Source organism: Crocodylus siamensis, chromosome 3 (assembly GCF_052110815.1).
Source record: "Crocodylus siamensis isolate JL-2025a chromosome 3, ASM5211081v1, whole genome shotgun sequence".
NCBI classification, from domain to species: domain Eukaryota; kingdom Metazoa; phylum Chordata; order Crocodylia; family Crocodylidae; genus Crocodylus; species Crocodylus siamensis.
In genome coordinates, this window is record NC_143397.1 from 240,433,343 (window position 1) to 240,448,430 (window position 15,088).

At 46.0% G+C, this 15,088-nt stretch overlaps 1 protein-coding gene across 11 annotated transcripts in view; it reads left to right on the forward strand.

Annotated features, from left to right (window-relative positions):
* The window catches only part of NTAQ1 (N-terminal glutamine amidase 1), a 129,824-nt gene that overhangs the window by 14,970 nt on the left and 99,766 nt on the right, over nt 1-15,088 (forward strand). For 3 of the 11 annotated variants that reach the window (XM_090040598.1, XM_090040595.1, XM_090040600.1), the window contains one exon: nt 4,295-6,400. The exons of 4 other annotated variants lie outside the window; for them this stretch is intronic. In XM_090040598.1, coding sequence (XP_089896724.1) covers nt 4,295-4,420 — 126 coding nt within the window. In that variant the 3' untranslated portion in view covers nt 4,421-6,400. 4 more of the 11 variants (XM_090040596.1, XM_090040601.1, XM_090040604.1 and 1 more) reach the window with 3 other exon arrangements.

Below are 15,088 nucleotides of genomic sequence, written 5' to 3' on the forward strand. Positions count from 1 at the left end.
GCTAGTGAAAGGATAATTAAAAGGGCTTAGTCTCTAATATTGCTATATCTTTTTGTTTGTATTCTTACTAAAACAAACACCACAAATCTCTAAAAATACACTTAGAAATCTAACCCTCTTTTCTTATATGGTCGCATTTATTATAGTACCCTACTTTTGTGACTGTAGCAGGCTGTTACTCCTTGAGCCAGGCCCAGGAGCCAGCCTTTTCCCCTTTCCTACCTCAAACTAAACAAAATAACAAATCATCCGCCACCCCCCTCCTCCCTCCCACCTCTCCTATCCAGTGGAAGGACTTCACCACAGTGCTTTAGTGTTGCCCTTCCCTTTCTCTCTAGTGCAGTGGTGGGCAATTATTTTGGCTGGCGGGCCACTTAATGAGTTTTGGTGAGCTGTCAAGGGCCGCACACGCAAAATATTTTGAAGACAGATATAATTTTAACAAGCTATAGATAAAAAACAAATTGTATACTAAAAATCAAATATCTACTATAACATATTTTAATTTCATTATAAAATATTTTTGTCCTAACATATTATTTTGAGTAGCATATATAGAGGCAATTGCATACTATCCCAAACTAACATCTTACTCTTGTATGTGGTGCGTGTGGGTGGGCATGGGTATGTTTGTGCGGGCTGTGGGTGTGGGTGTGTGGGGGGTGCATGTGTTGAGGGAGCAGGTGCTGCCTGTGCTCTAGGCCCTGGGATCTGGCCAGGGATGAGGGGATGGTGGGGAGGGAATGGGGTGGAGGGGATGGGTGGGACTTGCCCACATAGTGCAGCTGGTGGAGGCAGGGGGAGCCAAGCAGTACTTGGGCAGCTGGAGCCACATGAGGAGCAGCCCTGCTGGGAAGCTGTGCACATTGTCCAGGGCTGGGGCAGTGTGGTTGGTAGGGTGGCCATTCTTCAGGTTTTATAGAGGCCAGCGTGGTTTCTGCTACTCTGTCCTCTGTCCCATTGGTACAAAACCGGCTGCCTTTATGTCAGACTTGTGGAAGTCTGTGGAGGAAAATAGAAGACATAAAGGCGTCGGGTTTCATATCAGTAGGACAGAGTAGCAGAAAACCAGGCTGTCCTCTATAAAATTGGATGAATGGCCATGTGAGTGGCTGGTAGTGTGGCATGAGCTGCCCTGGGCAGGAGAGGGCAGGGCTTAGCCCTATACAGAGCCCCATGGGGGCAGCCACAGGCTGGATACAATCAATTGGAGGGTGCCCACCTGTAGGCCAGATCCAATCAGTTGGTGAGCCTGATTTGGCCCATGGGCTATATTTTGCCCACCCCTGCCCTAGCAGGGGACATTTAACTCTGGGAACTTTTTAACTTTCTCCCGGGCCAACTAATTGTTCCCATCAACTGGCCCAGAGCTCCTATGCAGGCAGACTATTACCCTCTAACCCACTGCAGCGAGGCTTTGGCCCCTGAGGCATGCACCATAGTACAGTGACATATAAAAAGAGATTTTAAATGACCACAAATAGTGAAGAGATCGGCTTTCTTTCTCATCTCAGTAAAGGCATACAGACAGTGCTTTTAACTCGTGAACCACTGGTTCAGTGCTGACTCTAGCTTTATGTGGATAATTGCCACTTGCTGTGTTGCCAGTTTCCATGATTCTACCATGAGTCTCAGGATACTAATTCAGTCCCTAGCTTAAGCAATTGAAGTTGGATTTGGGAGACTGCATGAGAATCCCAGCCTTCATTTTAAAAAAGGCAGTGCAGATGCATTATTAAAAAAAAAATTAGAGTTTTTTTAGAGTCAGTCTCATGATACTTGGGTCTGGCAATATTGCATTTGAGTTTTCTTTTTAAGCTTCCTAACCACACATTGATGTGGGTTAGCTCTGCTCAGCTTGTGGGCTGTGATGAGATCAGAGGCCTAGTGGCAGGCCAACTTGAAATATATCTTGTAAAAACAATTTCAAAATTACTAGGAACAGATGGTCTTGCTACTTAGAGCTGATGCTAACAGTTGTATATTACACTGAAAATTGTGGTTCAGATTTCAAGTCTTCCCAGGTGTTTAGTAGCAAAATGGTAGGACTGGTGCAGCACGTTTTTAGAAGAGAGACCTATGATAGTCATAAATGATGTATTTTGCTTTTCAAAAGAGTGGGCAGGACAGACAAGAAACGCATGCTAAAGGCACCATGGGTAACACATCAGTTTTACATGCAGGTTGTCAGACAGAGGCTATGCAGGTTTCTGCAGCTTCTTCCTGCGTACTTTCTCCCTGAACTGGTGTTAGACTTTTAGTGAAAACGCCAAAAGCAAGGATCAGGGAGAAGATAAGTACCACATGCATACTCTTTCATCTCCTGAAAACAAAATCAATTAAAGAAATAAGGTCTGTGAGTCTGGAGCTTTGGGTAAGTCAAGGGGTGAAAAAAGATATAAAAGCAAATAAAAATATGGTGTAACTGAGGAGAAAATATATGGTATAGCAGCAGAGTAATACCTGAGAGTTTAGTATTAGGACTGTAAGAGTAGTAAATTGTAAAGCTCAATGGAAATAAATTTCCCCTCTGCTTCAACTGTTGAAGAAGACTTGATCAAGTTAACCTGAGCCCTATGGTCAAGTCTGATGTGTTGTTTAATAATTCTGTTTTATTGTTGTTACCAAACTCCAGAAATATGAAGAAGTTCAAGACCGTGTTTTCCTAAGGCTCCCTTATGTCTCCTCTCTTCCCTTTTCTCAGATTTCTGTACTCAGCAGTATTCTTCTACAATACAGTTCAAGCCATTTTCATTTTCAAAGGTGCCAGTAATTTCTGTGCAGCTACATCCCTGCCTCATTTTCTGTAAGACACATGCTGTATTTCTGTCCCCACTGCTCTGTGTGAAAAGGCATTGCACAAAACCATTGGAAGAAACACTGTGTGTGCTGTGTGTGGATGGCATATTGGATTCTTGTGAACCGCCCATTCTTGTGAACCAGTGGAAAGTGGGGACACAGCATTCAGTGAATGATGCAATTTCTCTGTGCAAACAGGCACTTTTATCGAACCTGGTACAAAGCCTAACTTTTGAGCGCCTTGCTGTCTAGTAAAATCCAAGAGCCCAAGTTAGGTACTAAGGTTCCTTATGTAATGCAGAAAGAGACTTAGAGTCCTAAGAACTGGATCTATAAAAACCAGGGCACTGGGGTGGTTTGGCCAGTAGGTAATGCCAAGAGCATGTTTTCAACACTTGGAACTGACAATCCTAAATCTTCCATTTGACTTTTGCAAGAACAAGGCTAGTTTTTTTGCCTAACAGCTGCAGAAAGAGGTGCTGCTATACTGCCTGCCTCTTTAGCATCTATACCTAGATCAGTCAGTAGATGGCACCGAATGTGGGAAACTTGTTTAAATTTGCTGCCTAAGGGAATTCAAAGCTCCGTTTCCTGTGTGAGTGCTCTGCTCACCAGGCTGAAGGAGGGGGGCAGTAAGTTTCTCCTGTTGAAAATGTACCACTCCAAATGGATTAGTACACTGCTGAGAGAGCATGAGTCCCCGTCTTAGTGACAATTGCACTTACCTGGAAGGGTGTTGACCTAGAGTCCAGTCCCTGTTGCAGTTGTAAGGATTACTAAGTATTCATTGGAGGGAGCAGAGACTTGAACCCAGGTTTCTGCTCCAACGGGGGACTGTCCTACCCTCTAGGCTGCATGCTTTTGTCCTGCTCTAATGAATATTTTGATATTCTAGTCCAAGTAGACTACCAGAGGAGGAACTGAAAGAGCTCCACCTTTGAATACACTGAAGCCTGTTCACCAGAGTATTCACCCAGGAGGTGTGAAATCTGGGTTTGTCTCCTCAGGCAGAGGAGGCAATTGAACTTGGGTCTCCCAACCTCTAGTGAGGTTATTTTAACCACTGGAATATATGGTAAAGGAAAGGCAGCACTGCATCCTCTTCCCCCCTTGCTGTGCCAGTGGGATGGCTCTGAGAGTGCCTAGTAGTCTGCCCCACGAAGGAGAAAGATGGGGAAGGCCGAGCTGTACGATGGGGGGCTGTCTTCTGCTGTCAACACCAAAGTGCTTCTGAGCATGCTCGGAAGCAAAACTTTAGGTGCCTCAGGAAGTTTTGTTTGAAAAGTCAGATTCCTTGGGATCCTCCAAGGTGAAGCAACCGTAAAGCAGAGATTTTGAATCTCAGGTTTAGATGTAAGCACCTACAGTAGCAGGTAGGCAACACCTTGTTTAAGTCCCTTTGTGGACCTAGCTGGAAATTCTGGTTTGCCTGGATGATTTTAGTCTACTCAGTTTTGGCAGAAAACTGAAGTATTATATCTGTTCTGTTTTCTAGCTTGATCTAGCAATGATCGAACAGCTTTATATTGGGGAAGTGCTCCTAAGTCCCTGCTCACAACAACTCCACGATGGAAGGGATGTTGTCGGATCCCAGAGTGCAACGTTACAGTCACAGTGCTAGCATGTCTTGTGTGTAACAGTACCAAGATGGTTGTGTCAAAAGATGGTTGCTCTCTGGGGCGCAGAAATGAGCAAGTCAGACTGTCATTTCATTCTATTAGTGTCCCCGCAACAGTTTCCTTCTTAGTGCCTGATCCTGCTCCCAGATAGGATTGAGTCCCCAGTACAATGCACTTTGTCTTCTCTCATCCCTGGCTGAGTGTTTTCCTCTCTGCTTTGAAAAGTTCTCCTATATGTTCTGCTTCAAACCTCTTCTGAAAACCTAGCTGGGTTGCAAGCAATAGCATCTGCATCCCATGCTGTAGCACTACTGGTCTGATTTCATGCTTGGGTACCTCACAGGAAAGACTTTCCTCTCTTACTGTTCATTTTGTGCAGCTGTTTTTAAAAGCTGTTAGACACAATATGTATTTATGGCACTCTGATCAGTTTTTAAAGCAAAACATAATAGGCACTGCGAAGAGGGAATATTAGTGTTGGAAAGTAAGGTAGCCAGTTGCATGCAGCTTCAGTGCCATCTACTGACTGATCCAGGGACATCCACTGTTACTGGGAAGTTCTCTTATCTTCTAAAAGGAAAAATCCCTACATTAAAATTGTCAGGTTTGTTGTTTCATAGTCTGCTTTGTTTCCTTGGCTCTGGAAATGGCTCTTTAACCTGCTTAATCTTATCCAATACACTCCCTCTATTGTGTTATAATTTTTAAAGAGCAAAACGAATAATCTTTATTTGCAAAAATTGATAATTTTTAAACTGATAAAAAATAATTTAAATCAGTAGAAGAAAAATAAGGACTCTTAGTAATGGCTACCTTGGGTAAATTCAATTAGGGATGCAAGACAGTTATTACTTTAATTAGTTTATAGGTATAGTTGAACAAAACATTGTTTTTCTATGAAAAGACAGTGATGTTGGTCCTGTGAATTCTAACTTGTCATGTCTTAAAAGGGCACCACAGATATCAACAGGCTAGAGAAAGCTGTCCTGTCTCCAGTTTTGATCATTAAGTCTAGATCCAGGAAGTCAGTGGGAGTGTTTCAGGTGGTTTCAGTAAGATCAAGCTCAAGCCCATTAATGGTTTTCCCAGGAGAGGCATGGTCTGGCAAGACCCTGATCTCTTCCTCTGAGATACTGAGCGCTGGGCTTGGCATGGGAACACATGGAGTTTAAAGCTCCACTTTTTTTTTTAACATCTGCAAGCAGCCTTTATAAATGTTGACAGGCCTAAAGTCCTCTCTGTTTTACTGAGAGGGGGGTTGTTCCTTTTATATTCTTTTTTTTTTAAATACCTTTATCTACACTACACCACTGTTGCACTACATGCATCCTGTCTGAGATTGCTCTGTGGGAAGGAATCTCTTTCTTACATACTTTCTCTTCTGATCTTCAAGAACTCTGCTCAGGTAACTAAACTAATGATACGGGCAAAAGAAAGACAGTGACAAACATTACATCCTGCAAAGTGGAAATGCAGACTCCGGCATTATTGTAACATGTGTTGAATTTTATCTGTGAGCTTGTTTCTCTGCTCACAAGTAAAAGGTTTCTTTGTGATGCAAGCTCTTTTGTATTATGTATGCATTTAATGCCTGCCAGAGACACAGATTTGTTTCCGCATTTGATTGACAGATTGAATGCCTATACTATAGAGCAGCTGTATCTAGGACTTGAACATTTTCTTTTTATGCTCCTTGTCTAGATGCCAGAATGAACCTGGATGATTTTATCAGTATGGATCCCAATGTGGGATGGGGCTCTGTGTTTCTGCTACCTGACTTTGTGAATCATTTTAGTAGACGAAAGGACACAAAAGGACAGTGACCTCAGTAAATGATCTCTCTTAGCATACTTTTTTTGGTATTGTTGCTTTTGTTGTTTTATTTATAAGTTTGTGGTTTATTTGCAAGGGTTATTAATGTATTGGCATATACAAGAATTAGAACAAAGTATAATGAATTGAATAAAATCTCTTTATTTTGATTATAGAACAAGAGTTGAAGCTTACATAATGGATCAAATCAAAATCAATTCTATAGCTGTACGACTCCATAAGCATATCATTACTGTCTTCTGTTCTTCAAGTGCCCAAAACTGTGCTAAACATTTAAACCAACAGATTACTTAAAGAAACCTTTTAGAAAGTACATTTTATAAACTACCAAACAGTGTAGTTGGACTTGCTGAATTATTGTCACACTATTTTATAGGGAATGTATGGGATACTTGCTTTAAGTGATATTTATATCATTAACAATTATTGAAATGATCTGATTATAAGTTAGTTTTCTGTTTCTTAGAGGACTGTGGCATCTTGGTTGAGAATCACTAGTCTGGAAGGCCTAGGTGCCTAACTCTGAGTTTTGGATTGTGAATCCTAACTTGTGAATCTACTCTGGGTGCCAGAAGTCTAATTTGTAGGCTCTTAAATCCCTTTTTAGATCCGGTTCATCATTATAATGCTTAACTTTTGGGTACTAACCTCTAGGCTAGAATCCACAGTACTGAGGGAGGTACCCCACCTCCCCACGTAACACATGCAAAGAGTTAAGGTGCTTAAGATTTGTGGATTCTGCAAATCAACATTAGATAATACAGTAATCTTTGGTTCCCAGAGCAGAGCACAGAAAGCCTGACTCCATAGAGCAGTGGTTAAGCAACTTTCCAAGGTCATGGGAGAATCAAATTCTAGTTCAAGCTCCAATTAATATTGGCATAGAGTAGAACACTTGTGCTGAGCCCCAGAATTCCTGATAGCTCAGGGGTTATGAAACTTTTGGGGTATGTGTGAAACCTGGCTTCAATTCCTTGATCTCAAATAGATGGAGGTGGGCTTCAGGCTAGGTAACAGCTCTAATCAATGCAGTATTAACAAAAAAAAAAGGCCATTCTTCCCTTTTCAGATGTTTGGTGTCAGGCATGTTCCAAGATTGCCTGCCAGGTCAGGCAGGATCAGTGGAGGGCCATCCAGTTTGTTAGGCTGCTTCAGTGTAACAATGTCAGGATTTGCCTGGTTGTGAGCATGTCCTTGAGCAGAACTTCAGATGCCTTGAGAACTGTCTAATTGAAAACACGCTGGATTTCATGTGTATAGGAGCCCTTGATGCCTAGAAAAGTTTAGGTACCATCACAGTTAGGAGCAGCAGAGCAAGGTATTTGAGGATCTACATATTAGATTTGGGAGGTTACTGTGGCAGTTAGGCACCTAAGTTTCTTTCTGGAGCTAGCCCCAAGTAGATACCAATGTGTGTTCATGGGAGTTAATTAACTTGCATAAGTGATTTGATGACCTGGGGTCATAAACTGGTATAGCACATTACACACCTGTATGCTGTATTCCAACTTATGTGCTATCTATGCCATTTATACTTTGTCATTTCATCCATCTGGTTTGTTATTTCATCCATACGGTTAATTGGCCCCCAGTCCTACGACTTGTTCCTATGTGGAGCCACCTTGACTTCATCAAGACCATTAAAAGGATTTTCCTGCATGGATTCAATTGCAGAATCTGGGCTTTAGATGTGAGAACAATTGAGATTTTACTCCAAATATACAGATTACAAAAAAAAAACAACCCAAAAAAACTTGCAATAACTTGACTGTGGTCTTCTCTCATCTGTCCTGAACAGATACTTAGCTTCATGCATGGCAGGCTGGATATTTCTATGCCCTTATAAAATAAATAATCCATCTCCTCCTATAGCTCTCACAAAAAGATGTCACTATGCAGAGACAGATAAAGCCTAAAGAACATTTCATTCAATGAACATGCTCAGATCGTGGTAATAACTGCCTCTGGGGCACTTGAAGCCTGACAGCATTTCATCAACAATTACCAGGACATATCCTACTGGAACAGCAACAGCATCAGTGTTCCAGATAGAGTAACTTGTAGGTGTGCCACCCATGAAGCAGGCCAGGAAAAGAATTAGGATTCACATCCTTACCTGGGCCCAACTCCTGCTTCATCAGGGAAATAATTACTGCCAGCCCTTTACCTGGTTCTTATTGCTTCATGCATATCCACTTTGGGACAAAACCAATATTCACTCCCTGCTCTTCTCCCTTGCTGCTTGGCTGCAGGGAAGGAGTAGCTATATAAAACCCACTCTTCCCTTGCACCTGAGTGGAGATATGAGGATGCCCCTCTGGGAGGCCAGTTGCAAGTAGGTGTTTGGAGGCAGAAAACCACAGTTTGGTGCTATTCACTAAGGCTAGGTACCGATGTTACATCTATCATGCTTTAAGCACACAAAGTGCTCTACAGCCATAACATAACAGATGTTCATGGCTTTTAGAGTGCTTTCAAAATGGTGGACCATGCTCTACGATAACCTTCAATGGATTAGGTGTTAAAGTATAGAGTAAAGTGTTTTCTGTTAAAGTGCTTTATCGAATGTCTGTGCCAGATTCCATCAAGGGTTAACTTAGAGTGTGCTCGCTGCCACCCCAGGTGGCATTGTGCAGGACTATGCTTTAACCTTGGCTAGAGCTCAATTGCTGTGCCCAAGCACCAGGCTGACCCTGTCCCTGGGGCTATCTTTGACCTGAGTCAGTGACAGCCCCTGATCCCAGCTATGAGCTGTAGCCAGCAATTGCGGGGGGTGGTAGGAGTGTCTTTCTCCCTGCAGCTGCCTCAGCCCTGCAGCAGGGTGCTGCCTGGCTGGGGGCGCTGCAGGGGAAGGGGTCTGGTCTCTTTGTCCATGCAGCAGCCCCAGCCCCGTGGTGCCCTGCTGCCTAGCCAGGGGGTTATGGGAAAGGGATGCTGGGTTTCCCCTGCCAGCCACTGCTGACAATCGCCAGCTGGTGGGGCAGGACAGGGTGGGGAGAAGGGCCATTCTGATAGCCTCCTGGGAGGCATGCGGGTGTGCAGGCAGACTCCAAGCTTCCCCCACTGAACAGAAAACATCTGTTTGATTCACTCACGCTCTAACTTATAGCACGTTAAAGCATGATACTTAAGAGTGCTTCTTCTAGGGGTTTTTTGAATGTTTGTATTTAGCCTAAGATGCTGCCACATGTCTGCATAAACATCTGTGCCTATTCTCCAAGGTGCGGGCCAGGGAGCAGTTACCCTGAAAGGTGTCAGTACCTGTGCACCCTACAATTCTCCCTGTGAAATCTGAGCACCTCAGAGAGAAGCAGCTTTCCAGTGCAGATTGGCCATATATATTAAAGGAAAACTCTGTGCCTTTACTCACCCTGGAGAACACCTTGTGCCATAGGTAGTTCCACTGGAATCAAGGAGACTGCTTGTATAGTAAGGTGCTACTCCCCATGAATAAGTAGCAGGACTAGGCTCTAAGCACTCAGACCCTTAAACATTTCCTTGGGCTCATCTACTCGTGCATTTACTGTACAGTACAGGCTCACATCTACACATGCACACTTGTACTGCAGAGTAAATATGGCAACTTATGCTGACTTGAATGTAAATTTAATACTTGCAGGTATCAAATTTAAACCCAGTTAGTTATAATGCAGTAACGCATGTGTAGACGCCTTACTGAGCAGTAACATTGTGTATGCGGACTGATTTGGGACTAGCTTTATTCCCAAGTTGGTCCACCCACAATGTTAAGGCACTTTAACGCCTGCATGTGTAGATGCTGGCCTATTCCCACTTACTGTGCAGTAAATTACTGCACAGTAAATTTAAGACAGCATAAATACGCATGTAGACACGACCCTTGTGTGGAAGATCCCAAATTGCTCCTGCCCACTTCTCTGTTTCTGCCCTGCACTTGTTGAGCCAAGACCAAGACTGCATAGAGCATTCCAAAGGAAGGTGTGCCACAAATGTATGTCTTTTCTCCTGTAGCTTGCTCTCTGAATACAGTTTAACCTTTTGCTCCCTTTCACTGTGCCTTATCTTGCCCTTTCCTTAATGAACTGTATCGGGTGTTATGTTGCCCAATTACTATTATCATATTCACTTACATACCATGCATACCTTTCCCCAGAAAATGAGCCCTTCCAAACTGGAATGTATATTTTAGATGAAGCTGATAATTTCTGCACTAGAAGGGAGCATGGGGAAGCTGGGATGGCTGCCAGGGGCTGTGCAGTGCTGCATGCTCCACAGAGCAAGGGGAGAGTCTAGTTATCAGTGTCACACACCCTTCAGCTGCAGCAGATACTTAATAGGTTGGTGCCTTGGGCAAACCCTGCAGAAGAGTAGGAGAAACACCGTTCCAAGAGTGAGGGGCAGTGAGTGCTTCTGAGAGCAGGGTGGGCAGAAGGGGCGCAGCAGTCACACCTATGCCGAGAACTCCTTACACAGACCTGGCTGAGCTGCTGGTGCTGCCACCATGCTCTGCCCACCTCTCTGTTGCTCTTAAAGCAGCAGCAGGCTGCCATAGAGGGAAGCACCAGGGTCCCACAACTCAGGGACTGTTCAGTCTGCTGGCATCTCACTCCCTACCCCTCCACCCCCTGCTGCAGGAGAGGCAGGTAAGCTCTAAGGATCAGGCCTCCTAACCCTTGTGTACATACAACAAGGGGTTAGTTCAGTTTAGTTCTCCCTAATTGAAATGGTGGGCACAGTGGGTTTTTAAAAACCTACTGTTTCATTTTAGGGAGAACTAAAACAAATTAAACTCCCATTGTGTGTACAAGCACCCTATAAGCCCAGGCTCTATTAGGAGGGGTTGAAAGTTTTAGCCTGCAACTCTTGGGAGCTGGGGAGGGAAGCCTCAGTGGCTCCAGACAGCATTAATCTTTGCTGTAACCGTGGAGTGTGGGAAGTAGCTTGTAATAGTGATTAGCCCTTTTGTTCTGATTTTTTGTTTTGGAATTAAACTGTGAGGACTAGGAGTTGCTGTAGTGAGGAGAGGATGCGAAGAGTGGGGTACCTAGCAGGCATCCTCCACTGTGGGGCTGAGATCCAGAGAGGCAGGGTCTGAAATAGTGGACTTGAGCCTAGGGGTTTCATCTAGAGGAAAAGGGGCCAAAGCTCAAAAAGGTTGAAACCCAAATATGGGTTGGGGCCTGAAAGGTCCAGGGCTGATTTTGTGTAGAGAGGGTGAGAGCAAGGTTCCCTCTAAGTTGTGTGCATGCGCGGCCGCACACAATTAAAAATCTTGCTGTGCACCAGGTTTTTAATGCTGCGCACCCACCTGGAGAGGAGCTGAGCGCGGCGGAGGCACTGGGGCTGGCACAGGGCACTTACTGAAGGTAAGCTCCTCACTTCTCATGCAGGGCAGGCAATGGCTGCTCCCCGAGGCGGGGGCGGAGGTGGGGACGGGGGCAGGTGCAGGCTCCACTGGCTCTGGGGAATTGCTCCGCACCCCTGCATCGCCCCGGGAGTGAGGAGGCACATGGCATCAGGGCTGGGGAGTGCAGCAGTTCCCCAGAGCCTGCCCCAGCCCCCATCCCTACCTTGCCTCACCTCGGGGAGCAGCTGCTGCCTTTCCCATGTGAGGAGTGAGGAGCTTACCTTGGGTAAATGGTGCCTCCCTTTCAGTTCAATCAATTGGAGATGATATGTTTTATTAAACCAACAAGATTTTTGGAAAATAATTTCATTAAAGAGAGCGAGCATACTTTGTCTCTGCTGGGTGATTTTCTGGTTTCTTCTGTTCTTACTGATGATTTATCCCAAGGAGGCATTAAACAGCAAGTGACTGTTGGAGCGGCAGCTCTGCGTCCAGGTTGCTGCCCTGAGGAACACACACTCATCTTGCAAGCTGTGCATCCCATGGCTCTTGGCTGCATTAAGGTGAATATCCCTTGCACTGGGAAGGATTCACAAGTTTGGCAAGCTCAGAGCAAGGACAAGGGTTGTACTGCCATCTATCAATTGATTGTGTACCATGGCTGGGCCAGAGCATCACTTTTACCACTTGATTGTTGTCCAGCCCATGGCTGGGCCACAGCGCTCCACCGTGCTGCTCTGGGTAGCAGTTAGCATGGAGAAGGGTGGTGGCCGAACCCTGCCCTCTCTCACCTGGACACTTACAGTGGGACACTTACCAGCAAACCATGCCAAAAGGGGGAGGCGGGATTGAAGCGGCACGTTCACGGACCGAAGCTGCATGCTCATGGACCACTACTCCTTATAGGGAACATTGGGAGAGAGAGTGAGAGGGAGAGATCCTACAAAGGGGCAGACTGAGAGCCCTGAGCGGGGTATGGGTGCACCTCCCCTAGAGGCAGCAAGGAGGCCATGGTAATAGCCCTAAGGCACTAAGGAAGACTACCCCAGTCTCAGAAGCAGCCTCCCTCTGAATACATACTGATTACCGTCAAGTTGTGGCAGGAGAGAAACAGGAGGGGGAAGCAAGCTGGGGAATACGGACAGGAAGGGACAGGGATCGAAGACCAGGCTTGTTGCAGGACTGTAGCGGGGCACCGACTCCATGGGGAAGGGATGATTCCAGTGTCCCTCCCTTCTCTACAGGGGCAGGTGCCCTTCTTGTCCACCCCAGTTACTCTACTGAGCAGCAGCACAAAAAGCTTCTGTGATGCTGCCAGTGTCAGGGACAATGGGCTGTCCTGAGTTTCCAGGTTTGTAGATAAGTAAAATTTGCCTGGCCTGGGCTCCTGGGAGGTGGAAGCTTTAATTCTCTCCTGTGTTTCCAGAAGTAGTGTCTGCCTGGTATCTGCATTGCAGCTGTCTACACTGGACAGACAGAGTGATTCCTACATGACAGAGTAAGGGTACACTGATCTGATGTCAAGTCCCAACACACAAAAGCCAGTGACAGAACACTTTCACACTTACATGTCCTTCCTTGACACTCCAACGCTGGCCTCACAGTAGCTGTTGGTAAACAATGGAAGTTTCAAAGCCAACTTGAATATGAAGTTGTGGAGCAGGAAATTATCCACAGACCAGATTGTCTAAATAGGGACTACAGCTTCTTATCCCATTACCTGGATTAGCTCTTTTGGTCTCTATGGGTGTTTATACACATGCTCCAGGACTGGGGTGGGGGTGCTTTAATCAGAGAGGCTTTGAGAGCCACTCTAATTAAAGCACCCGGAGCATCATGTGTATCAATGTTCCATGCTGAAAAATGGCGGCAGGGATGGTTTAACTAACGCTCATTTGACGAGCTGCCATTTTTCAGCACAGGGATGCTGATACACTGGAGTCTGTTGGAGTGCAGTAATTACCACACTCCAGCAGACTCGATTAATCAAGTTTCCAAGCTGGCAAGCAGCAATTGTAAGAAGAAGGGTGACTGCTAAAGGCATGTCTACATATCAAGGTTATCGTCTTTAATCAACTCTGTTCCAATGCACTGAAATTACAGCATGTCAGAGCAGCCTTGCCATGTATGTATATGCACCCTCTGTTCCTATGGGTTTATTACTTGTTTGTCTCACCTAGCACTCCCTTACTTTCCTCCCTTCCCTGTCTTTTGTATTCAGATCACTGTCTCTACTTGATAGCTTATTCTCTGCAAATCCTTTCATAGCATCTGAAGTGAGGTCTTGCTCATGAAAGCCAATGCATGTCTTATTCATTTAGTTTACACTGTATTTCCACCCTGCTTCATGAGATCGTGTGAGGGAGTGCTGCCCTGAAACACACCCTGCCCATTTACCCCTTCTCCACATGGACCAATCACCAAAAAACTTTAATGTAGCTGCCATTAGAGCAATCCTGGATGCATTCAGTGTCACACTAGTAAGCAGACTCAAGACTGGGTGCCTGAGTGTGGTGCTGGGCATCTCTTGAGCACACACCAAAGAAACAGCCACATGACAGTTTTCAGCTTATACACATGACAGGGGTTTAGTCCTCAGGGTTTTATTTTAAGCCCCCTAAATCGAAAGGATGGGTTTTTAATTGAAACGCACCATTTCAATATTTCTGTCATGTTATGGTGAGGGGCTCAATCCTTTTTTTTTTTTTTTTGAGCCAGAGTCTGCCTATGGCTGCGGGGGGTGAGCTGCTGGTGGGCTGAGTAGCCTCTGAGCTGTGGGGGGCCAGGCAGGCTCAGGGAAGAGTTGGATTGGGCTAGGAGCTGCCTCCTAGTGGGGGCAGCACCTGGCCTGCTAGCAGCTTCCCTGGGCAGTCCTGGAGGGCACCGCCACCATGGAGGGAAGGACTGGGGGCCCCCGCAGCTCAGGGGCCACTCAGCCCACTGGCAGGTCACCCTCCAGCCATTGGAGAGGCAGGCAGGCTCTGCTGGAAAAAAAAGGGATCAGGCTCCTGTGGTCAGCGGGATGCCTGGGGCCACTTGGGAATGGGCTGGCTTGCCCCCGGACCTGCATAGGAAGGGGGTAGGAGGGCGGCAGGGTTTGCTGGCAGCTGGAGAAGGCAGTGGGGATGGTGCATGGGGTGCTGGAAGCCCGGGTGGGCTTGGGGAAATGTTGGATCAGGTGCTTCCAAGCTGGGGCAACATCCAGCCAGCTAGCAGTCTGCCTGGGCTTGCAGTGCCCTGTGTACCATCCCCACTGCCTTCTCCCATTGCCAGGAAACCCAGCTACCCCCCTGCTGCTTTCCCATGCTGTCCCAGGGGCAAACCAGCCCATTCCTAGGTGGCCCCAGGTATCCTTCTGGCCACAGGAGTCTACTGAAGGCAGAAGGAGTGAGGGCCTTGATCCTTTTTTTCTGTGGAGCCTACCAAGCAGGGCCAAGGAGGTGATCCTCCCCCTCTGTGCAACACCAGTCAGGCTGCAGCTGGAGTACTGTGTTCAGTTCTGTGCGCCCCA